Genomic DNA, 22,505 nt, shown 5'->3' on the forward strand with positions numbered 1-22,505 from the left:
CCCTCTCAGGCAGCCGCGGCCCCGATCCTCGCTGTCCCCATGCAGCCACCCAGAAGCGCCGGCGCCCCGTGCTCGGAGCCGGGCATCGGGTACAGGCAGCTGCTCTGCCTCATTAGGATGCACACCTGCTCCCCGCCGCCCTTTGTGTGCTGAGCAGATGCCCTGATTTATTATTATACACATTTTCTTTTTCATTTGGCCTGGATAATGCCGTCTCATTAACTCAAAATGTCTCAGAATCCTGACAAATTCTCACACAATCCCCGACAATGAAATCAGAATTGGGTTAAAAGAAAAAAAAGAAAAAAAAAGGAGAAAAGTAGGGGAAGAAGAGAGGGGGAGCAGGGCAGGGATGTGCTCCTGCAACAGCACAGTGGTTATGGCCATGGGAGCCCCATATCCAGGATTTGGGGTTGAGAGTGCGGGGGTCCCATGTCCTGCAGCTGGGATTGTGGTGGCCATGGGAGCCCCGTGTCCCAGTTTTGGGGTTGTGGTGCCCATAGGAGCTCTGTGTTTAAGCTTTGGGGTTGTGGTGGCTGTGGGAGCCCCGTGTCCCAGCTTTGGGGTTCTGCTGCCAATGGGAGCCCCGTGTCCTGCCTTCGAGGTGCTTGGGCTGTAGTTTGCAGACAAGCATTCTTTCCAGGCTGTGGCTTTCTCCATGCTTCCTACTCAGGGCGTAGCATGCTGGCACTGCAGGACAGGGCTGCAGCATTGCCTTGCTCCTCCTGTGCCTTCTCTACCACAGTGCCCATGGCAGCATGGCCAGTGCAGAATAGGATGTCCACACCATTTGCCCCCATGCAGCACATCCCCATCTCTATGGCTGTGGGTGGCAGATGGCTGAGCCCATGGCCATCGTGTGGGGACTTTTCTCAGGGCCCCCATGCAGAGATACCAGACTTGGTGAGGGTTTATCTTGGGGGAGGACTCAGCTGCTCTGAGCTGTGCCCCACTGTTAGCAGCCAACGCCAGGCCTGTATTTCTCCCGTGTGGCTGGGGTCTGTTGATGCAAGGGTGAAGAGCAGGGCTACGGGCAGACAGCAGGGACTCAGCCCAGGGTTGCTGCAGGGCTCCCTGTACCAGGTCTGGAGGTGTGTGGGGCCGGTGCTCCCAGTTCTGTGGGGTGAGCCACGCGTCCCCCCCCCAGGCCTGGGTTTCCTCTTCAGTGCAAGGGGAGTGCAAGAAGTGCTTTGGAATGAAAAGCAGGATGCCGGGCTTGGAGATTGTGGTTTTGCAAGTCTGTGCAGGCTCCTTGATGGGGGAAGCCTTTGTTGCAGGCGCCTCTTTCATCCTCCTCTCCTCTCAAGGTGCAGCTCAGCCCAGAGCCACTGCCAACACAGCAGGCCCGGGTGTGCACGTGGTGCCGGTACCCGAGCGGGCACCCTGCTCCCTACAATGTGTCACACTGATGGCATTTCTCACCCCCAGCTGCAGCAGTGCCCATGTGGGCGAGCGGTGCCAGCTGCCCAACCCCTGCCTCAGCTCCCCCTGCAAGAACGCCGGCACCTGCATCCCCCTGGTGCGTGGCAGCACCGCCGACTACAGCTGCGTCTGCCGCCTGGGCTTCACCGACGAGCTCTGCCTGACCCCTCTGGACAACGCCTGTCTCAACAACCCCTGCCGCAACGGGGGCACCTGTGACCTGGTGACACTCAGCGAGTACAAGTGCCGCTGCCCGCCGGGCTGGTCAGGTGAGGGGTAGCCCTGTGACAGTGGGACGGGATGGAGTGGGACAAGAGTTGTGCCAGGAGAGGTTCAGGTTGGATATCAGGACACGGTGGATTCAGAGTCCCTGGAAGTGTTCCAGAATAGGAGAGATGTGGCGCTGGGAAACATGGTTAAGTGGGCATGGTGGGATGGGTTGGGCTTGGGGATCTGAGAGGGCCTGAATGAGTCTGTGGTTGGGTGGGATGAGATGGGATGAGCAGCTTTTACTGAGGGCTGCTCCTTGAAAACCCCACTGCTGCAGAAGGGCGCTGAGCTTTTCTGTCAGCACTGAAAACAAATGGAAAGGGTTGGTATAGCTGAGCCTGGGAGACGCTCAGCTGGGGGGAGTTATTTGCACCCTCCTGCAAACACAGCTCTTGAGGTGGCCCTGTGCCCCGGCGCTCGGAGCTGCTCTTTGCATCCTCCTCTTCCCTCCCTCCCCAGGTAAAACCTGCCAGCAGGCCGACCCCTGCGCCTCCAACCCCTGTGCCAACGGGGGTCAGTGCGTCCCCTTTGAAGTCCACTACATCTGCAGCTGCACGGCCGGCTTCCACGGGGCCAACTGCAAGCAGGACGTGAACGAATGCAACATCTCACCACCTGTCTGCAAGAACGGCGGCAGCTGCACCAACGAGGTGGGCACCTACCAGTGCTCCTGCAAGCCAGCCTACACCGGGCAGAACTGCGAGCATCTCTATGTGCCCTGCAACCCCTCACCCTGCCAGAACGGGGGCACGTGCCGCCAGACGGGGGACACCACCTACGACTGCACCTGTCTGCCAGGTAGGGGAGGTGTCGGGGTCGATTTGCTGCTTTTTTTCCTTCTCTTTCCCCTCCCTGAGCGCACAGTGCTTCATGCGTATCACCTCCTGGGGAGTGACAAAGCCAAGCGTTGCAGCACTCTGTGTTGGATGGCCCCGGGAAGATGTTGGGCAGCTGTGCCTTAAACAGAGAGGTCAGCTGGGGGCTTTTCATACGTGGTGATTCACCAAAATAGCTCTTCCAAAACAACTGTTTCAGCAGAGGCCCCTGTGCGGATGCTCATATTCCAGAATAAGAGTGCCTTTTTCCGCTTCAGCTTAATCCACTTCCAGACTGGAATTATTGTCCCGGAATAGCTATTTTAGAAAGTTTCCGAGTGCAGATGGGCTTGGGGCAGGGAGACCCTGCCCGTGCTCACTGCTGCTCCCTCCGGTGAGTGTGGGAGGAGCCTGCCTTGCAGGGCAGAGAAATGAAGGGTAGCCTCCAAAATGAAGGGTTCCTGCAGGAGCTCAGCGTTGCCATGGGAGTCCCATCCTCCCTTCTGCCCCACCTTCATGGAGCATCCCTGTGCTGCCATCCCTCTGAGATGGGGACGGGCTCTCCCAGCTGGCAGAGATACGTCTGCATCCTGGTATTCGTGTCCAGATGCCCACATCCTAGTACCCTTATCTAGCTGCTTGCGTCCAGGTGCTCGGATCCAGGTATCCATATCTTGGGACCCAAATCCAGGTGCCCAAATCCAGGTATCCATATCTTGGGACCCAAATCCAGGTATCCATATCTTGGGACCCAAAACGATATGCCCGCATCCAGATACCCACATTATGGTCACCATGGCCCTGTAGGAATTCCAGTTTTCTCTCTGCACCTGCTCACCCAGGCTGGAGCAGAGCTCTTACGCTACCAGCAGCACTGGGGCTGATGCAGGGAAGGCAGCCTGGCCCCACAGAGCCAGCAGCTCCCACAGGCACCGCTCAACAGGAGCGGCACTGCCGCAGGGTCGGGCAAGCTGAGGGTGGCAAGGAGCAGTGCTGGCCTGCCTACTGCACTGCTGACACTGCACTTCTCCTGGCGTCGGGCACAGCGGGGTGAGGGATCGCCCTGGGGAGCATCGCTGCCGTGGGGGATCGGCGCTCACACCCCGCTGCGGCTGGCAGCTGCTGCCAGGGAATTTGCATGCTGTGCCGGCCGGTTTGCCTCCCATGGGTGGCGCAGCCCTACTACAGGGCAGGGTTGGTCCTTGAGGGGGACACTGGGGTTCTTTGGCAGCTGTGCCATAGGGCACGGCTTATGTGAGGGCTGCATCGGCTTCTGGCAGAGGCACAGGAACCGGGGCCGATGCTGATGATAAGAGTGGTTGATACGCTGGTATGCAGCAAAAACAAAGTCCCCTTCTTGTTTCCTGACTGCAGCGGGTTTCTGAAAGTTAAACTAATCTTGTCTGCTTTATCATGCCATCGCTGCAGATTGTAACCCTGAGTTTAAAGTAATTGCAGTACTAATTACTCATTCGGAGGGTTCAAAATTACTCATTCAGAGTGTTAGTGCTGGTAGGCAGGACATTGCTGATTATTGCTGCTCAGCCTCAGCCCAACTGCTTAAGAATGAGGCACAAAATTACTTGCTCATCTGCTTTGGACTGGTGCTGGGGTTGTTGTGCGTCCTTCCCTGCATGGTCCCGATGTGGCAGTGCTCGCAGGAGCACACCCTGCCCATCCCCACCACTCAGCAGCATCCCTGTGTTGGTGCCAACCCCAGACCAGTGGCCGTACCGGGGGTTGAGATGGCAGATATCCCAGTAAGGGCCGTTTCATTTCTGCTGCACATGCTGTGGGGTGAGGTCAGGTGCCGCACGGTTTCCATGCTATCAGATGGAGGTGATAACATGAACTCGAGCAGCCGGGCTGCGCTGAGAGGAGAGCTGAGATTTACACCGTGCTATGATTCACTCTTCGAGAGGCTTGGAAACAAAGAATTCCCCTGTGGGGGAAACATTGGCGATGAGGCTCTTTAAACGTGAAATTAAAGCGGGGTGATTCAGCACCGGGTGCCGTGAGCGGCGGTGGAAGCAGCCCCGGTTCATCCTGTCCCCATCACAGCCTCCACTGCTCAGGGTGAGCGTGGCGGGGCCGGGAGCATTGGCACCCTGTGCCGAGGATGGGGCTGCTTGCCAGGCTTGGGAGATTGCTCCCTCCTGGGGTAATGTGCGTGTCAGGAATCGGCTGGGGATGAAACCAGGCACTAGCTTCAAAGGAGCGGGGCGGGGAGCGCCGGCGGGCTGTCTGCCTGCTAACAGCACCCAGCTGCGGGGATGGCAGGAGGAGAGCACCCCTCGGTGCTGGGAGCCCTGCGGGGCTGTGGGGATGGTGGAACTGGGTAGGGGCATGGTCACAGGGAGGTGATACAGTGGCTGTTCTGTGCAGGGTTCGCCGGGCAGAACTGTGAGGAGAACATCGATGACTGTCCAGGGAACAACTGCAGGAATGGGGGCACCTGCGTGGATGGCGTCAACACCTATAACTGCCAGTGCCCGCCTGAGTGGACAGGTAGTGCTGGGGGACAGCAGGAGGACATGCTGGGGGACACGTCCTGCCCAGAGGATGCATAGCTGGGTAGGGAGAGCATGGAGGGCACAGGGAATTGATGGTGCCCCGTTCCTTCACAGGTCAGTACTGCACCGAGGATGTGGATGAGTGCCAGCTGATGCCCAATGCCTGCCAGAACGGGGGCACCTGCCACAACAACCACGGTGGCTACAACTGTGTCTGTGTCAATGGCTGGACGGGCGAGGACTGCAGTGAGAACATCGATGACTGCGCCATGGCCGCCTGCTTCCAGGGGGCCACCTGCCACGACCGGGTGGCCTCCTTCTACTGCGAGTGTCCCCATGGGCGCACAGGTGAGGCCCCATCCCTGCACCAACTTGTGCTGGTTGCAGCTCTTTGCACGTCCCCCTTCCTCCCCCAAGCTCTCCACGCATGGTGAGCTGCGTGTCCAGCATCGTGCTGTTCCCCACAGGTTTGCTGTGCCACCTGGATGACGCCTGCATCAGCAACCCCTGCAACGAGGGCTCCAACTGTGATACCAACCCTGTCAATGGCAAAGCCATCTGCACGTGTCCTTCGGGGTACATGGGGCCAGCGTGCAACCAGGACGTGGATGAGTGCTCACTGGGTGAGTGTTGTATCCTGGCACCAAGCAGTTTGTGCAGCACAAAAGGGAGAAGTGTCCTATCAGCAGCATTTGTGTCTTGCAGGAGCCAACCCCTGTGAGCACGCGGGGAAGTGCATCAACACCCAGGGGTCCTTCCAGTGCCAGTGTCTGCAGGGCTACTCAGGCCCCCGCTGTGAGATCGATGTCAATGAGTGTCTCTCCAACCCCTGCCAGAACGATGCCACCTGCCTGGACCAGATCGGGGAGTTCCAGTGCATCTGCATGCCTGGTGTGTGGGCACACCTGCAGTGATGTTGGGTGCGGGCAGGGAAGGCTTCATGTGCTTGTGAGCACGGATTTGGGCAGGTAGCTATGAGAGGCTGCTGTGCCTGGGGCTAGCATCAAAAACCTGTGTGGTGATCTGGGAGTAGGGACCTGGGCACCACCAGCCCTCCGCACTCTTCCTCTTGCTGGCTTGGGATGTGAAATCTATGGTGGATGGTCACACGGGTGCTTGTGCATAAGGTCCCATCGGATGGAGCGTGGCTACTGGGCCGTCCTCATAAAGGCCAAACACCTCCCTGGTGCCAGCTGCCCATCCTGCCATGTTGCACGCTGGTCCCATGGCACCAAGCTGACAGGGTGCTGGGTCTGTCTGCAGGATACGAGGGCGTCTACTGTGAAATCAACACAGACGAGTGCGCCAGCAGCCCCTGCCTGCACAATGGCAACTGCCTGGATAAGATCAACGAGTTCCACTGCGAGTGTCCCACCGGTACGTGGCATCCCTTTTCTGCATCCCTTACGGCATCCCTGGTGCTGAGTAACTACCCGGGCAGTGCAGAGCTCAAAAGTTGGCTCTATCCATTGCAGAGCTTCAGCCCTGCAGCAGTGTGGGATGCTCACAGCAAAACTGTGCCATGAGTGGCATCCCCATACGTGCAGCAGGTTGGGCGCAGAGCTGCCACTTTGGGGATTTTTTTGCCATTCCAGTGATGGGTTGAGCCCCATTGCTCCACCAGTCCATGGGAGAGGGGAAGGTGGATTAAAGCTCTCGGCTTTGCACTTGAAAAGGCCCCTCTTTGGGAAGGAGGGCCGGGGGCCGGGGGGCCTCGCCAGCCACTTTGAATGCTGTGTCAAAGTCACGGGGTGGAGCGGAGAATGGGGAGACGGTTAATCTGTGAAAGGAGGTTTTGAAGTTCAGAGACTTTGCTCCTCTAGAGATGTAAATAAGATGCTCTCAATGGCGGGTCGCAGCCCCGCATTCAGGGCCCCGCGCAGCCGTCCCCATGGAAACCCGGCGCCCCGGCTGGGATGTGGGGGGCCTGGCGGGACCTGTGGGCGGCGGGGAGGGGGTGCTCCAGCCATTGGCAGGGATGCAACGTCTGCCTCTGTTTCAGGGTTCAACGGGCACCTGTGCCAGTTCGACATCGATGAGTGCGCCAGCACCCCCTGCAAGAATGGGGCCAAGTGCGTGGATGGCCCCAATACCTACAGCTGCGAGTGCTCCGAAGGTGAGGTCCCCGTGTCTTTGGGGGGCTTGGGCACATCTGAGCAGGATTGAGTCACCTTCTGCCACGTGAAGTGCCATAAAACCACATCAATGAGTTACTAGCAAGGGAAGTGCCAGTCTTCCCAAAACTCACCGCAGATGCCCGCTTCCAGCCAGTCCCGTAATGAGCCTGGTGCTAACGAGGTGTGGCCCCGCAGCGCCCATCCCACTGCACCCCCCAGCAGCGATGGGGAAGGAAGGAAGGAAGGAATAAAGCTGCCTCTATGGGGATGCAAGGTGCAGGGCTGCGGGGGCTCGACGCACCGAAACCCAAGGAGCGATTGCACAGAATGATGACTTGAGCCCTGGTGGCAAACAGTGGCTCTTTTGTGGAGCAGCTCCCGCCAGAAATCTTCCAGCTGAATGGCCTCTAATTAGTGTCTTGCTAATGCCAAGCCCCGATGAAAAGCTGCTATGTGGGCTTGGCGGGGTCTAGTCAAAGCTGTACTTTGTCTTCGGCTCTCCACCCCCAGCCCATTGGGGAGGGAGCTGGCCAGGAGAATAGGATCTGCTGGGGGGTGATTATTCGGGGGTGCATGCGGCCGCCCCCCCTGCACGCTCCGGGACGAGACGCGGGCGAGCATGAGGCCCCACTCCTGAGCTGAGGCAGCTTACTGCAGATCATTGTGCACCCCGGGACAAAGCTTGCAAGCTGGGCACTGAAAGGCCCTGTGGCTGGGGGGGCTCTATTGCCCTGTGCCATGCACTTGGGGGGGTCCTGCTGCATTGGTGTGACTGGTGGAGAGGGTGGATGCTGCTATGTGCCCAGCTCAAGTGGGCAGGAACATCTCATGTCATGACCCTGTGTCCCCTATCATCACCCCAGTGCCCTCCATCTTCACCCCAACATTGTCCATCTGCCCCCCAACATGCTCCATCCTCACCGTGTGTCTCCAATGGCTCCAGGTTTCTCGGGTGTACACTGTGAGATCGACATTGATGAGTGCAACCCCGACCCGTGCCACTATGGGACCTGCAAGGACAGCATCGCCGCCTTCACCTGCCTCTGCCAGCCCGGCTACACGGGCCACCGCTGCGACATCAACATCAATGAGTGCCAGAGCCAGCCCTGCAGAAACGGGGGGACCTGCCAGGACAGGAACAACGCCTACAACTGCCTGTGCCTCAAGGGGACCACGGGTAAGCAACGGGAGCACCTGGGGCGGCGGTGCCAGCGAGGCACCCAGCCTGGGATGGTTTGATGCGCTGGGAGGACGCTGCCAGCAGCTGCCCTGGTTTTGGGGATGGCCTGGGGCGGGGGTGTCCTCGGCCAGGGCGAGTTTTCCCAGTTTAGCACCCGCACCCCAGCTGGAAGCTGTCTGCGGGGGAGGCTTTGTTGTGGTGCAGGAGCAGCGCCCGTGGGGTTTGTTGTGCATCGTCAGCAGGGCTGGGGGCACCCTGCAAACACCCCCGCTTTCCTCCTCAAGGGCCCAACTGCGAGATCAACCTGGACGACTGCGCCAGCAACCCCTGTGACTACGGCAAGTGCATCGACAAGATCAATGGCTACGAGTGCACCTGTGAGCCGGGGTACACAGGTGAGAGTGGGGCACGGCGAGGTGAGGACTGGGGCACTGTGAGCGGCCGGGGGGCCGAGGTCTTGGGGATGCTCTGCCCCTGTCTTGGGCACCCGGCAGTGCTGCCACCCCAGCCCAGCACCTCCCGCTTGTCTGAGCGGGCGATTCCAGCTGGAGCCAAAATCAAAGGCGTTCCAGTGCCGGGAATCTGACTCCCATTGCATCCACTCCCATGGGTATCGGGTTGCTGCCTTGTCTAACTGGTTTGTTTGATCAACGCTGCAAAAAGCAAAGAGCTTTGATAGCAGCAGACCCTGCCGGCTCCCCGCTCGCGGCAGTGAGGGCTGCGGGGCCACGCGGCTCTTTGTGCTCCTGCTTGCCAGGAGCCTTCCATAAAGCCATCCTTTGTCAGCCTCAGCAGGTAGGGTTACAGGCTGAAATTGGCTCCCTCCGATAGTCCCTCCTGAACCACAGGAGCCCACAGCGTGGCCCCCTCCTGACTGCAGTGATTTCCCCTCCTGATTGCACTGAATTAAGCCAGGAGTGCACAGCAGCAGTGTGAAGTCCCCTTACCCCAGAGGCAGGCCTGGCACACGTGTGTGCCCAGAGACCCGAGCCTTCAATATCTGAAGGAGTCTACGTGTCCCCAGGAGACTGTGAACCTCAGTGCCGTGTCCCTGCTAGAACTGACACTTTGCTGCTCACCTCCTTCCCAGGGCGCATGTGCAACATCAACATCGATGAGTGTGCCAGCAACCCGTGCCACAATGGGGGCACATGCAAGGACGGCATCAATGGCTTCACCTGCCTCTGCCCCGAGGGCTTCCATGACCCCAAGTGCCTGTCCGAAGTGAATGAGTGCAACAGCAACCCCTGCATCCACGGGAGGTGCCACGATGGGCTGAACGGGTAGGCTGGGCACAGCACTGCTCACACCAAAGCACGATCAGGTGGCACCGAAACCTCTGCTTTATGCTCTTGTTTTTCCCCAAAGTTACCGCTGTGATTGCGACCCGGGCTGGAGCGGGACAAACTGTGACATCAACAATAATGAGTGTGAATCCAATCCCTGCATGAATGGTGGCACCTGCAAGGACATGACCAGCGGTTACATCTGCACCTGCAGGGAAGGGTTCAGTGGTAAGGATGTGGCTGAGGACACTGCCCTGTGCCAGGGGCTGGGTGGGAGCTCCAGGAGGATGTCCCCATTGACCAGAGATGTCACTGGAGGCACAATGGAGATTCCTACACCAGGAGGGAATTGGGGACCTTTGGCAGTCTGGGGTCCCGTGGCTTAAGCTGACAGCAGGAGGTTCTCCATGCCCCTGACTCCATCTCACCTTGTTTTTAAAGCTCTATTTCCTTTTTTCTAACCCAGGACCCAACTGCCAGACCAATATCAATGAATGCGCTTCCAACCCCTGCCTGAACCAAGGCACGTGCATTGACGACGTGGCTGGCTACACCTGCAACTGTCTCCTGCCCTACACAGGTGAGGGGGCAGGAGCCCCTCAGCCCTCCTATAAGGCTGCAAACAGGTCCCTCTGCTCTAGGTCTTCCCCTATGCTTCCCTTGTGCTGCAGCACAGCTGGAGGAAACTGAGAGGAGCACTGAGGAACAGCTGGTCAGAGCTTCCTTATCTTCCTCCACTGCAGAGGGCAGAGGCACTGGGAACCCACCCCACTGTGATGGGGGCCTTGCTGGTTCTCCCACTGTGGTGCCCTGGGCTGGAAAAAGCAGTCTGAGGCCGCAGGGCCGGGTGATTCTGCTGAGCTGATTCCTGTTTGCCGTCCTCTCGCTTCCGCTCGCACAGAGCAGCAGCCAGAGCACAATAGCAGGAAGCCGTGAGCTGTTTCCTGCCTTCAGCAGTGGTCATAGAAACCCCTGGGGGGAAGGGATGGGGATAGGGCAGGAGCGGAGGGGAAGGCTCTGGAAAATAGCAAAGGGCAGTTTGGGAGATACTGGCTGACAGGGAAGATAAGGTTTTGGAGGGAACGTGTCCCTTGGCTGTATGTAAACAGGAAGAGCAATGGAGTAGGGGGGGGGAAAGACACCCTGAGCAGCACTTCCCTTCCAGAGGAAACGTGCAGCCCTTTAACGAGGCCCAGATTGCAGGGGTTTAAAGATCTGTGGGGGCCAGGGGTCATAGCGATGGAGGGAAGGGCTCTGGATGGACAGCCCAGGCCCTGCAGAGGAAGCAGGCTGAGGGCAGGTGGAGGCTGCGCGGTCACCATTTTCCCTTGGGAGGTGGTCAGCGGGCACCTGTCCCTGTGCAGGAGCCACCTGTGAGGACGTGCTGGCCCCCTGCGCCGGCGGCCCCTGCAAGAACGGCGGCGAGTGCCGGGAGTCGGAGGACTACAAGAGGTTCTCGTGCAGCTGCCCACCCGGCTGGCAAGGTGAGCCCGCTCTGCCAGCTGCGCCCAGGGCACAGCAACTGGCCCTGGTGCTTCTGCCAGTGCCCCCCAGCTCACGCGGTCCCCGTCCTGCTGTCCCGTAGGCCAGACGTGCGAGATTGACATCAATGAGTGTGTGAAGAGCCCCTGCCGCAATGGGGCCACGTGCCAGAACACCAACGGGAGCTACCGCTGCCTGTGCCGGGTGGGCTTCGCAGGCCGCAACTGTGACACCGACATCGATGACTGCCAGCCCAGTAAGAGCCAGGGACACCCAGGGCTGTGTGTGTTCCCCAGGTCCACAGGGCTGGGTCAGCCTCCCCGTGCTCAGGAAGCTGTGTCTCTGTGTGGGTCCAGGTTGTGGGGCTTTGGGAATGTCTCGGCCCCATCCCCGCGGGGCTGCGTCAATCTAGGCCAGGTGGTGGCTGGCAGGAAGGAGGCTGGGGGGGGGACGGTGACGTGCAGGCAATGAGCGAGCGTGTCCCGTGTGCTTCATGCTTTCCCAGCTGGGGCTGGGCTGGCCTCTGTCCCATCCCTCTGTGTGTGGGGATAACACCAGGGCTGGACCCGTTGCACCTAATGCATGTGTGCCCCGTTTCCAGATCCATGCCACAACGGTGGCTCCTGCTCGGATGGCATTGGCACGTTCTTCTGTGAGTGCCTGGCCGGCTTCCGCGGGCTCAAGTGCGAGGAGGACATCAATGAGTGTGCCAGCAACCCCTGCAAGAACGGGGCCAACTGCACCGACTGCGTCAACAGCTACACCTGCACCTGCCCCTCCGGCTTCAGCGGCATCCACTGCGAGAACAACACGCCTGACTGCACTGAGAGGTACTGCCAGCATGGGGCTGGGGTCTCTGGGTGGGTTTGGAGGGGTTTCGGGACTGGCGTCCAGTACCAAGAGTGTCAGCTGTGGGGGTGACTCATGAGGATGTGGTGTTTGTGCTCCCAGCTCCTGCTTCAATGGGGGGACCTGCGTGGATGGCATCAACACCTTCACCTGTCTCTGTCCATCCGGCTTCACGGGCAGCTACTGTGAGCACAACATCAACGAGTGTGACTCCAAGCCCTGCCTCAATGGGGGCACGTGTCAGGACAGCTACGGGACGTACAAGTGCACCTGTCCTCAGGGATACACGGGGCTCAACTGCCAGGTAGTGAGAAGATTCCAGGGGTCCCTGCATACAGGGATGCAGCTTCATCCTAGAGAAGCTTCTCTGGGCCTGACCTCCTCCCTTGCTTTCCCTGCACAGAACTTGGTGCGCTGGTGTGACTCCTCACCCTGCAAAAATGGGGGCAAGTGCTGGCAGACCAACAACCTGTACCGCTGCGAGTGCAACAGCGGCTGGACGGGGCTCTACTGTGATGTTCCCAGCGTCTCCTGCGAGGTGGCTGCAAAGCAGCAAGGTACATCGCTGCTATCGTACCCTGTGCACGGCCTGGGGTTCCCCAGGTTTCCCAAGGATTGCTGTCACATTTTGGGATGCGCCGTTTCCCTGGGTGTCACTGATGTCCCCGCGTCTCACTGCTCTCCCTGGCAGGTATCGACGTCGCTCATCTCTGCAGGAACTCGGGGCTCTGTGTGGACAGTGGCAACACTCACTTCTGCCGCTGCCAGGCCGGCTACACCGGCAGCTACTGCGAGGAGCAAGTGGACGAGTGCTCCCCAAACCCCTGCCAGAACGGAGCCACCTGCACGGACTACCTGGGGGGCTATTCCTGTGAGGTGGGAGCTGCTCTCTTGTGTTGGGCTCTTTCTGGGAGTTGCGGTAACTCAGGTGGATCGGGAATAGGTCAGGTGTTTGTGTGTCCTGTGCACTGTGCAGCAACTGGGCGAAGGTCTCTGACAGCTCTCCCCTCCTCTCCTCACAGTGCGTGGCTGGTTATCATGGAGTTAACTGCTCAGAGGAGATCAATGAGTGCTTGTCCCACCCATGCCAGAATGGAGGAACCTGTATCGATCTCATCAATACCTACAAATGCTCCTGCCCCAGAGGAACTCAAGGTAAATTAATTCCCCAGGCTGGGGCATTAGTGGGTGGAATGCAGATATCCTTGGTATCTGCTCATTAGCTGCTCGGGCTTGCAGAAGCAAATGCAGCAATAGAGGATTGCGTGTGCTGGCGGGCTCAGCCATCAAGGCCACGCAGCCTTGGACACGAGCTGCATGGGCTGCGTGCTTCCCACTGAGCGGTGGCTCAGACTGCCATTGAGTTGGTCAGGCTCAGCCCCTTCACAGGGAAGGTTCGCACGAGGGACCTCTAAGCCCCAAGATACTGTTTGATAAGCTGTGTGGGTTGTTCCCCCATTTCTCTAGGGGTGCACTGTGAGATCAATGTGGATGACTGCAGCCCTTTCTTTGATCCTGTCACCTTGGGGCCCAAGTGCTTTAACAATGGCAAGTGCACGGATCGGGTAGGTGGCTACAGCTGCATCTGCCCCCCTGGCTTTGTAGGGGAGCGCTGCGAGGGAGACGTCAACGAGTGCCTCTCCAACCCCTGCGACGCGCGCGGCACCCAGAACTGCGTGCAGCGGGTCAATGACTACAAATGCGAGTGCCGGCCCGGCTACGCAGGTGAGCACCGCTGCCTGCAGTGCACCCCGAGCACCTCGTGTGCCCTGCTTCGCTCCTCACACCTTCCTGTCCCTCTGCAGGGCGTCGCTGTGACACTGTGGTGGATGGCTGCAAGGGCAAACCCTGCAGGAATGGGGGAACGTGTGCTGTGGCCAGCAACACCGGCCGTGGCTTTATCTGCAAGTGCCCTCCGGTAGGTTCCCACTGTGCTCCTGCTTTGAACGTGGGGAAATCAGCCCCTTCCATTGGGAGGAGAATCCATGCATCCAAGCTTTCCTCACCTGCTGAGTCAGGGAGGAGCAGCGCTGCCGGTGTGACACTTGGCTCTGTGGGGCAGGCTCCTTTCTGCCTGGTGGATGAAGGTTCGTGCCATGTAAAGGTGGGACAGGCAGAGATGGAGAAGAGTTCCCTTTGTTTTCAGGGGGATGCTCTAATGGGGTTCGTGCTGTAGGCGATTTTGCCCATCACTGGCTTCAGAGGCGGCACCGCAGCTGTGCCCTCTGGTTCACCACGTTTGGGCTGAGTTACCCAGCACACACTGTGTATCAGGACATAGGTCTCAGTGACTGACCTCCTTGCTGTCCCCTCCCCAGGGCTTTGTGGGTGCCACCTGCGAGAACGACTCCCACACCTGTGGGACCCTGCACTGCCTGAATGGTGGCACCTGCATCTCCGTGCACAAGAGCTCCAAGTGCGTGTGTGCGGCGGCCTTCACGGGCCCGGAGTGCCAATACCCGGCCAGCAGCCCCTGCATCTCCAACCCCTGCTACAACGGGGGCACCTGCGAGTTCCTCAGCGACGCCTCCCCTTACTACCACTGCAACTGCCCCGCCAACTTCAACGGCCTCAACTGCCACATCCTCGACTTTGATTTCCAAGGCGGCTTCGGGCAGGACATCATCCCACCCAAAATTGAGGAGAAGTGTGAGATCGCCGTTTGCGCGAGCTATGCCGGCAATAAGATCTGTGATGGGAAGTGCAACAACCACGCCTGCGGCTGGGATGGCGGTGACTGCTCGCTCAATTTCAATGACCCCTGGAAGAACTGCTCACAGTCACTGCAGTGCTGGAAGTACTTCAATGATGGCAAGTGTGACTCGCAGTGCAACAACGCGGGCTGCCTGTATGATGGGTTTGACTGCCAGAAGTACGAGGGGCAGTGCAAGTAAGTGACTTGTTGGTCCTCTTGCTTTAAAGCCGTGAGCGCTGCAGTCTTCTGGCTGTGTCTTCATTCGCCTCTCCTGGATGTAGGGCTGCATCTTAAGTCCCCGTAGTTCCCCCTGGTCCTACAGAGTTCTGTGCACACTTGGTAGCTCTCTGTTTGGCTTCGCTGCCCTGCCCTGCATCGTGCCACAAATGTGAATTTTGCAACCAGCAGCAGTGGCACAGTGAGGTTCAGTGTAGGGCAGACCAAGCAGGAAGCGTGATGATGTGAGCATCCAGGCACATGGCAAGCATTGTCTTTGACAACAGCAGGGACTTGCTCCCAGATTCCTGGACAAATTCTAATCTGAGTAACTATTTTGTGTCCTCGTGTCTTCTCTGAGTCTCAGCAATTTGTCCATTGCATCTAAAATGTGACTTGTAATGTAGCTCACAGCACTTTTCCCTGTTCTCTGGCATCTAGACTGTGACTTATGGCACAACAGCTGCTATCTTTCACCCCTCAGATGAGCACTTTGCAGTGCTGCATGGCACAATTGCCTTCCATGTCAACTGGTCCCATATCCATTAAGATAAATAATATTTACACAAAAGAGAGCTCATTGGGAAGCACAAACTATTTCCTTAGCAATCATCATAGAATCATAAAATCATTAAAGCTTGACTACTAAGATCATCTAGTCCAATCATTGACCCGTAGGCGCACAGTGCCTGGTCTAATTCATTCCTTTGTCTTTCTTTCTTCCCTTCTGCCCAGCCCCCTGTATGACCAGTACTGTAAGGACCACTTCTCAGATGGTCACTGTGACCAGGGCTGCAATAACTTTGAGTGTGAGTGGGACGGGCTGGACTGTGCAAACAACATGCCTGAGAAGCTGGCGGATGGCACGCTGGTGGTGGTGGTCCTCATCACCCCTGAGAACCTGAAGAACAATTCCTTCAACTTCCTGAGGGAGCTGAGCCGCGTGCTGCACACCAATGTAGTCTTTAAGAAGAACGCCAAGGGAGAGTACATGATCTTCCCATACTACGGCAATGAGGAGGAGCTGAAAAAGCACTACATCAAGAGGTCAACGGAGGACTGGGCAGATATGTCCAGTGCTGTCATCAACAAAGTGAAGAGCAGCTTCTACTCGAGGGCTGGCAGGAGGCAGAAGAGAGAGCTGGATCAGATGGACATCAGAGGGTAAGGGGACCGGCGGGCGCCTCTGTCACAGCGCAGGGTTGATTTCGTGTATTGATAATAATAGCAGAGAATCACAGAACCATTAAGACTGGGACAGCCCTCTCAGGTCCCCAACCCCAGTCTGTCCCACCATGCCCCCTGACCACATCCCACAGTGCCACATCTCCGCAGTTTTGGAACACCTTCAGGGACGGTGACTGCCCCACTTCCCTGGGCAGCTGTGCCAATGCATTACCGCTCTCCTGGAGAAGAAATCTTTCCTAATACCCAACCTGAACCTCTGCACGGTGCTGCGGGGCTCCCGCACTGGGTGTTGTTGGGTGGGGGGGGCTGGCCCAGCTGATGTCTGCTCACAGGAAGGCGTTGGGCTAAGCCTCAGGTTCTCCCTGGGAAATGCTTCCGAGAGCTTTGTTGTAAAACTCAATCGCTGCAGACTGTGTTTGGAGCTCTTTTGTATAAACATATAGATCTGACCTTCCCTCTCTGTGGACTCAATCAAAAGTCAACGAAACCAAAGGAGTTTGAGCAGTGAAACTGATGTGAAAGATCTTACGGCTCCCAAACAGCCTTATTTACAATATTGTAGTGTCTGGGTGATTTCAGAGCATGGTGCAGCAGGTTCCCTCGCATTCCTGTAGATAAGGAGTCAGGCTTTGCAGTGTTTATGGAGGCAGATCCAATAGACCACCAGTGTGAGCCCAGGGCTCGGGCCACGGAGAAGAGACGAGATGGACTCAGTCCTCCTGCTGCCCACTGCCCTGCAGGGTGATTGATGGTGGCCCCTCATCTCCCATTGACTCTTCTCTCACAGATCCATCGTCTACTTGGAAATTGACAACCGGCAGTGCATCCAGTCGTCCTCCCAGTGCTTCCAGAGTGCAACCGATGTGGCAGCCTTCCTGGGGGCCTTGGCCTCCCTGGGCAACCTGAACATCCCCTACAAAATAGAGGCCGTCAAGAGTAAGTGCAGCTGATGAGAGCCTGAAACTTCCCCACCTCATCCGTGCTCAGTTATCTGCTGGCTCAGGTGCCACATTTGAGCACAATCTGGTTTTAATAACAGCTGCATCTTTTTATTCCTTTAAGTCTGTTTTTAAAAACAATACCAGAAGTGTTTATTATTTTTGCTTATTCCAGGTTTATTTCAAAATCATTATCACTATAAAAGTTTAAAAAAAAAAGCCCACGCAGCCCAACCAGCTCCAATCAATCAGTGACATGCAAGGAGTTGAAGTTTGTATCTTGAAAATCCCCCCTAAATCCTTTTGTCTTAACAGCTCAATGCAAGCGCAGTGATTTGAAGTTTGCTAATCCTTTTCCTTAAAGGAGAAAAAAGTAAAGCTGTCTCCTGATGCAGGCTGCCTTGTGCAGCGGAGAATTTGCCGATAGTTTGCAATTCTGATTAATAGCGTATAAAATGACCTTATTTTGGGAGGGGGCTGATTTAGATCAGCCTTGGGTCCCTTTATTAACTAATTTTGCTTCATTTCCACTCTGTCACTCGTTTGCTATGCAGCTTCATGTCTCAGCATCTCTCTGTGCCCCGTTGCTTTCCAGGTGAAACGGCGGAGCCCGCGAGGAACTCCCAGCTGTATCCTATGTATGTGGTGGTGGCTGCACTGGTCTTGCTTGCTTTCATTGGAGTGGGAGTGCTGGTGTCCCGCAAGCGGCGCAGGGAGCATGGCCAGCTCTGGTTCCCAGAGGGCTTCAAAGTGACGGAGTCGAGCAAGAAGAAGCGCCGAGAACCGCTTGGGGAAGATTCTGTTGGACTGAAGTGAGTAATGGGTTTGTTATCTGCCAGGCACAGCAGAGTGGGGCTGTTTGGAGGCTCTTCTGAACCGTCCCATCGGTTTTGTTCTCTAGGGCGTTGCAGTGGAGTGGTGGGGAGGAGAAAAGTGGGGTTTTGTATTGTTCTGCATTGAGAAAACCACACTTCAGTTTGCAGGAGGTTTTTTAATGCTTCCTGGTCCGCTGGCTCTTGGGAGAGTATGAAAGGCACCTTGAGGGGATGTCCTGAAAATTAGCCTCGTTGATTCTTCTGTGCATGTATAAAGCACAGCCCATCACAGATCTGTCCCTGCAGAGGAACTAATTCTTGGCATGGTTTTATTTTTCAAAGACCCCTCAAAAATGCCTCTGACGGCACGCTGATGGACGACAACCAAAATGAGTGGGGTGACGAGGAGACCCTGGACACCAAGAAGTTCAGGGTAAGCTGCTTGCAGGATTCCCTTTCTGCGCTGCAGCAGCTGCTCTCTGGGCTGTGGCAGGGAAAGAACAGAGCTCCATGGAAAGCAGCACACAGGAGTCTCTTGGGACTTCCCAAGGCCGCTTTCTAAACCTGCTTGCAATGCAAACACACCTGTGCAGCTTGCAGAACTTCCCACCTTGCAGCTCAGCTCAGCTCCCCCATCCCACACTCAGCATTTGTTGTTGTCCCTCAGTTCGAGGAGCAAGCGATGCTGCCTGATACAGATGACCAGACAGACCACAGGCAGTGGACCCAGCAGCACCTGGATGCTGCCGACCTCCGCATCTCCTCCATGGCCCCAACCCCACCGCAGGGCGAGATCGATGCAGACTGCATGGATGTCAACGTACGGGGTCCAGGTAAGGCTCTCTGCCTTCTCTTTTTGGCTCATCTCAAATCCTCGCTGCCTGCAGATGGGCAGTCCCAGAGCTCCCATCTCCATTTTTAACGTGCTGTCCCTGCCCTCTCAGCCACATGTCACAGTTACCGCTCACCCCTCTGCATGGCACGGTTGCTGTTCTGCATGAGACACTGCCAAATTCTATTTTCAGCAAGATCTCTTTATTTAATCGTGGAGAGGAAAATCAGAGGATACAGGAGAACTATTAAATCATTCCACTTCTTCCCTGCCCTTGGGTTGGAAGGGACCTTAGAGATCATCCACTTAAGAATGCACATTTCACGATCTTCTTTCCAAGCTTTTGGCTACATTAATAGTTAGTAGACATTCAAACTGTTTCAAACATTTCGTCTTCCCCATCTCTCTGAAACTGTCTGCTGAAATAATGAAAATAGCTAAGGCTGTGCTGTACCACACCGAAGTCTGTGCTGAGCAACCCTTCGTATTGATCGCACCTTGCATGTCAGTGTGCCAGCTAGCAGACGAAGCAGGAAAACCAGAGAGTGCTGAGATAGCCACGGAGGAATTTCACATCCATATCAGAGGAAGGATATTCGTGTTTGATGTGCAGAAGCAGTCAGGAACTCAGTCTGTGTGCACCCCCGGGAATAAGCATCTATTGCAGACAGAGCATCTCGCTGAGCCGCCCGAGTTACAGGAAGGCAGCGAGCCTTTTCTCACCAATTTCCCCCACGCTTTTCAGATGGTTTCACGCCCCTCATGATCGCCTCGTGCAGCGGAGGAGGGCTGGAGACTGGTAACAGCGAGGAGGAGGACGATGCTCCTGCAGTCATCTCAGATTTCATCTACCAGGGCGCCAGTTTGCACAACCAGACCGACCGCACTGGCGAGACGGCGCTGCACCTGGCTGCCCGCTACTCGCGCTCCGACGCTGCCAAACGCCTGCTGGAGGCCAGTGCTGATGCAAACATTCAGGATAACATGGGCAGGACCCCTCTGCACGCCGCCGTCTCTGCCGATGCCCAAGGAGTCTTCCAGGTAATGGGTCCTTTCACCTTTTCTTTTACTGCAGAAAGCATTTGTCCCGCATGTTGGGTCAGCGGTGCAGGTTGGATGGGGCCCTGGGCAGCCTCATCCGGTGGGTGGCAGCTAACCCGTAGCAGGGCTTGGGGCTGGATGGACTTTAAGGTCCCTTCCAACCCAACCATTATGGTTCTGTGACACCCTCAGGAAGGGCTTGCAAGCTCTGGGTGTCTCTGAGGTCTGTCCCACCTAACGTTTATGCTTCCTCTGGCTGGGGCAGATCCTGATAAGGAACAGGGCGACTGATCTTGATGCCCGAATGCACGACGGGACGACCCCACTGATCCTGGCTGCTCGCTTGGCTGTGGAAGGAATGCTGGAGGACCTCATCAATTGCCACGCAGATGTCAACGCTGTGGATGATCTGGGTACAGTGGGAGGCTAAAGAAGAAGAGAACTGCTTTACTAGTCCCTTTCCCACTCACTAATTCTTGCTGTGTTTCCTGGCCTTCCCCTGTAGGCAAGTCAGCACTGCACTGGGCAGCTGCTGTGAACAATGTCGAAGCCGCAGTCGTCCTCTTGAAGAACGGTGCCAATAAGGATATGCAGAACAATAAGGTAGGGTCTTTGGGGCTGACCGGTGGGCAGGGAAAGAAGTATTTGGGCACTATGTTAAAGGGCAGTTTGAGCTTGTAAAACAACACTGCCTGACACTGAGACTGTTGTTCTGCTGTGGGGTTTGGAGTTAGCGGTTATGCAGTGCTTGGTAAGGGGTACAGTGTGGTGTTCCCTGGAAGATGAGTGAGCATGGACCTAACTACATCTGGGTTTCTAGGAGGAGACCCCACTGTTCCTCGCCGCCAGAGAAGGGAGCTACGAAACAGCCAAGGTCCTGCTGGACCACTTTGCGAACCGCGACATCACGGACCACATGGACCGGCTGCCGCGGGACATCGCGCAGGAGCGCATGCACCACGACATCGTGCGCCTGCTGGATGAGTACAACCTGGTGCGGAGCCCCCCGCTGCACAGCGGCCCCCTCGGGGCCCCCACGTTGTCCCCCCCGCTCTGCTCCCCCAGCAGTTACATCGGCAACCTGAAGCCCGCCGTGCAGGGCAAGAAAGCCAGGAAGCCGAGCACCAAGGGCCTGAGCTGCAACGGCAAGGATTCCAAAGACCTGAAAGCTCGGAGGAAAAAATCACAAGATGGAAAAAGCTGTCTGCTCGACAACGCCAGCGTGCTGTCCCCAGTGGACTCCTTGGAGTCACCCCATGGGTACCTGTCCGACGTCGCCTCCCCTCCACTGATGACTTCTCCGTTCCAGCAGTCCCCTTCCATGCCTCTGAACCACCTGCCGGGCATGCCCGACGCCCACATGAGCATCAACCACCTCAACATGGCAGGGAAGCAGGAGATGGCCCTGGGCGGCTCTGGCAGGATGGCCTTCGAGGCGGTGCCGCCGCGCCTCTCGCACCTCCCCGTCTCCAGCCCCAGCACGGCCATGAGCAGCGCCCCGATGAGTTTCTCTGTCGGCGGAGCCGCCGGCCTGAGCGGGCAGTGCGACTGGCTGAGCCGGCTGCAGGGCGGCATGGTGCAGAACCAGTACAGCGCCATGCGGGGCGGCATGCAGCCGGGCACGCACCAGCAGGCACAGAACCTGCAGCACGGCATGATGAGCTCCCTGCACAACGGGCTGCCCAGCACCAGCCTGTCGCAGATGATGAGCTACCAGGCCATGCCCAGCACCCGGCTGGCCTCCCAGCCCCACCTGCTGCAGAACCAGCAGATGCAGCAGATGCAGCAGCCCGGCATGCAGCCGCAGCCCGGCATGCAGCCGCAGCCCGGCATGCAGCAGCCCCAACAGCAGCAGCCCCAGCAGCAGCCCCAGCCGCAGCAGCACCACAACCCCGGCTCCAACGCCAGCGGCCACATGGGCCAAAATTTCCTCGGTACTGAGCTGAGCCAGCCCGACATGCAGCCGGTGAGCAGCAGCGCCATGGCGGTGCACACCATCCTGCCCCAAGATTCACAGCTGCTACCCACCTCTCTGCCGTCCTCCCTCGCGCAGCCCATGACCACCACGCAGTTCCTGACCCCCCCTTCCCAGCACAGCTATTCCTCCCCGTTGGACAACACCCCCAGCCACCAGCTCCAGGTGCCCGACCACCCCTTCCTCACTCCCTCTCCGGAGTCTCCAGACCAGTGGTCGAGCTCCTCGCCCCACTCCAACGTGTCCGACTGGTCCGAGGGCATCTCCAGCCCCCCCACCAGCATGCAGTCGCAGATGGGACACATCCCCGAGGCCTTCAAGTGAGACCCAGCGGGGCTCAGGGACTGCAGCCTGAGAGACGGCTTTTTTTTTTCGTTGTTAAACAGGACGCTGGATGCTTTATTAAAGGATCCTTTTTTTAAATTATGTTTTTATACAAAAGTAAAAAAGACAAATTAATTCGTTTTTTTTTTTTTTAGTATTTATTTATGTACTTTTTATTTTACACGAGAACACTGCCTTTTTTATTTATATGTTCTATTGTTAAGAACTCAATGTGAGACACCAGTGGTTGTGTTTCGAGGAATCGTAAAGATGAGGTTTTTATGGGACATTCTCTTTTGTTTGGGGGTTCGTTGTGCTGATTTGAGAGGAAATGTTTATGTAAAGCTATAAGCGACCATTCAGGATTCTGCAATGCCATTAATTTATTGTTTTTTTTTTTTTCTCTTTCAATTCAGAAAGAGATGTGAGAAAGAAAAGAGGAAGAAAAAAATTGACTAAAAATGCCACTCCATAGGGGAAATAAATTCAGTATGGGTGGGTTTTTGAAATGTACTTTAAAATGTTTCCTTTGCTGTTCTATCTGAGA

General features: G+C 57.0%; 1 protein-coding gene across 1 annotated transcript in view; it reads left to right on the forward strand.

Moving 5' to 3' along the window:
- NOTCH1 (notch receptor 1) overlaps window positions 1–22,078 on the forward strand; it is a 33,685-nt gene extending 11,607 nt beyond the window's left edge. The window contains exons 4-35 of the mRNA XM_019621305.2: window positions 1,429–1,691; window positions 2,152–2,490; window positions 4,893–5,015; window positions 5,135–5,368; window positions 5,488–5,643; window positions 5,726–5,911; window positions 6,284–6,397; window positions 7,023–7,136; window positions 8,081–8,314; window positions 8,602–8,712; window positions 9,408–9,600; window positions 9,686–9,831; window positions 10,070–10,183; window positions 10,968–11,087; window positions 11,189–11,341; window positions 11,687–11,915; window positions 12,037–12,238; window positions 12,338–12,491; window positions 12,626–12,810; window positions 12,957–13,089; window positions 13,402–13,659; window positions 13,740–13,852; window positions 14,253–14,824; window positions 15,581–16,009; window positions 16,821–16,969; window positions 17,567–17,783; window positions 18,129–18,219; window positions 18,454–18,619; window positions 19,364–19,659; window positions 19,925–20,072; window positions 20,165–20,262; window positions 20,480–22,078. Coding sequence (XP_019476850.1) covers window positions 1,429–1,691; window positions 2,152–2,490; window positions 4,893–5,015; window positions 5,135–5,368; window positions 5,488–5,643; window positions 5,726–5,911; window positions 6,284–6,397; window positions 7,023–7,136; window positions 8,081–8,314; window positions 8,602–8,712; window positions 9,408–9,600; window positions 9,686–9,831; window positions 10,070–10,183; window positions 10,968–11,087; window positions 11,189–11,341; window positions 11,687–11,915; window positions 12,037–12,238; window positions 12,338–12,491; window positions 12,626–12,810; window positions 12,957–13,089; window positions 13,402–13,659; window positions 13,740–13,852; window positions 14,253–14,824; window positions 15,581–16,009; window positions 16,821–16,969; window positions 17,567–17,783; window positions 18,129–18,219; window positions 18,454–18,619; window positions 19,364–19,659; window positions 19,925–20,072; window positions 20,165–20,262; window positions 20,480–21,958 — 7,519 coding nt within the window. The 3' untranslated portion in view covers window positions 21,959–22,078. The remainder of the gene's footprint in view (window positions 1–1,428; window positions 1,692–2,151; window positions 2,491–4,892; window positions 5,016–5,134; window positions 5,369–5,487; window positions 5,644–5,725; window positions 5,912–6,283; window positions 6,398–7,022; window positions 7,137–8,080; window positions 8,315–8,601; window positions 8,713–9,407; window positions 9,601–9,685; window positions 9,832–10,069; window positions 10,184–10,967; window positions 11,088–11,188; window positions 11,342–11,686; window positions 11,916–12,036; window positions 12,239–12,337; window positions 12,492–12,625; window positions 12,811–12,956; window positions 13,090–13,401; window positions 13,660–13,739; window positions 13,853–14,252; window positions 14,825–15,580; window positions 16,010–16,820; window positions 16,970–17,566; window positions 17,784–18,128; window positions 18,220–18,453; window positions 18,620–19,363; window positions 19,660–19,924; window positions 20,073–20,164; window positions 20,263–20,479) is intronic.
- Window positions 22,079–22,505: the final 427 nt, after the last annotated feature.

The sequence above is a fragment of the Meleagris gallopavo genome, chromosome 19 (genome assembly GCF_000146605.3).
Source record: "Meleagris gallopavo isolate NT-WF06-2002-E0010 breed Aviagen turkey brand Nicholas breeding stock chromosome 19, Turkey_5.1, whole genome shotgun sequence".
In the NCBI taxonomy this organism is placed as follows: domain Eukaryota; kingdom Metazoa; phylum Chordata; class Aves; order Galliformes; family Phasianidae; genus Meleagris; species Meleagris gallopavo.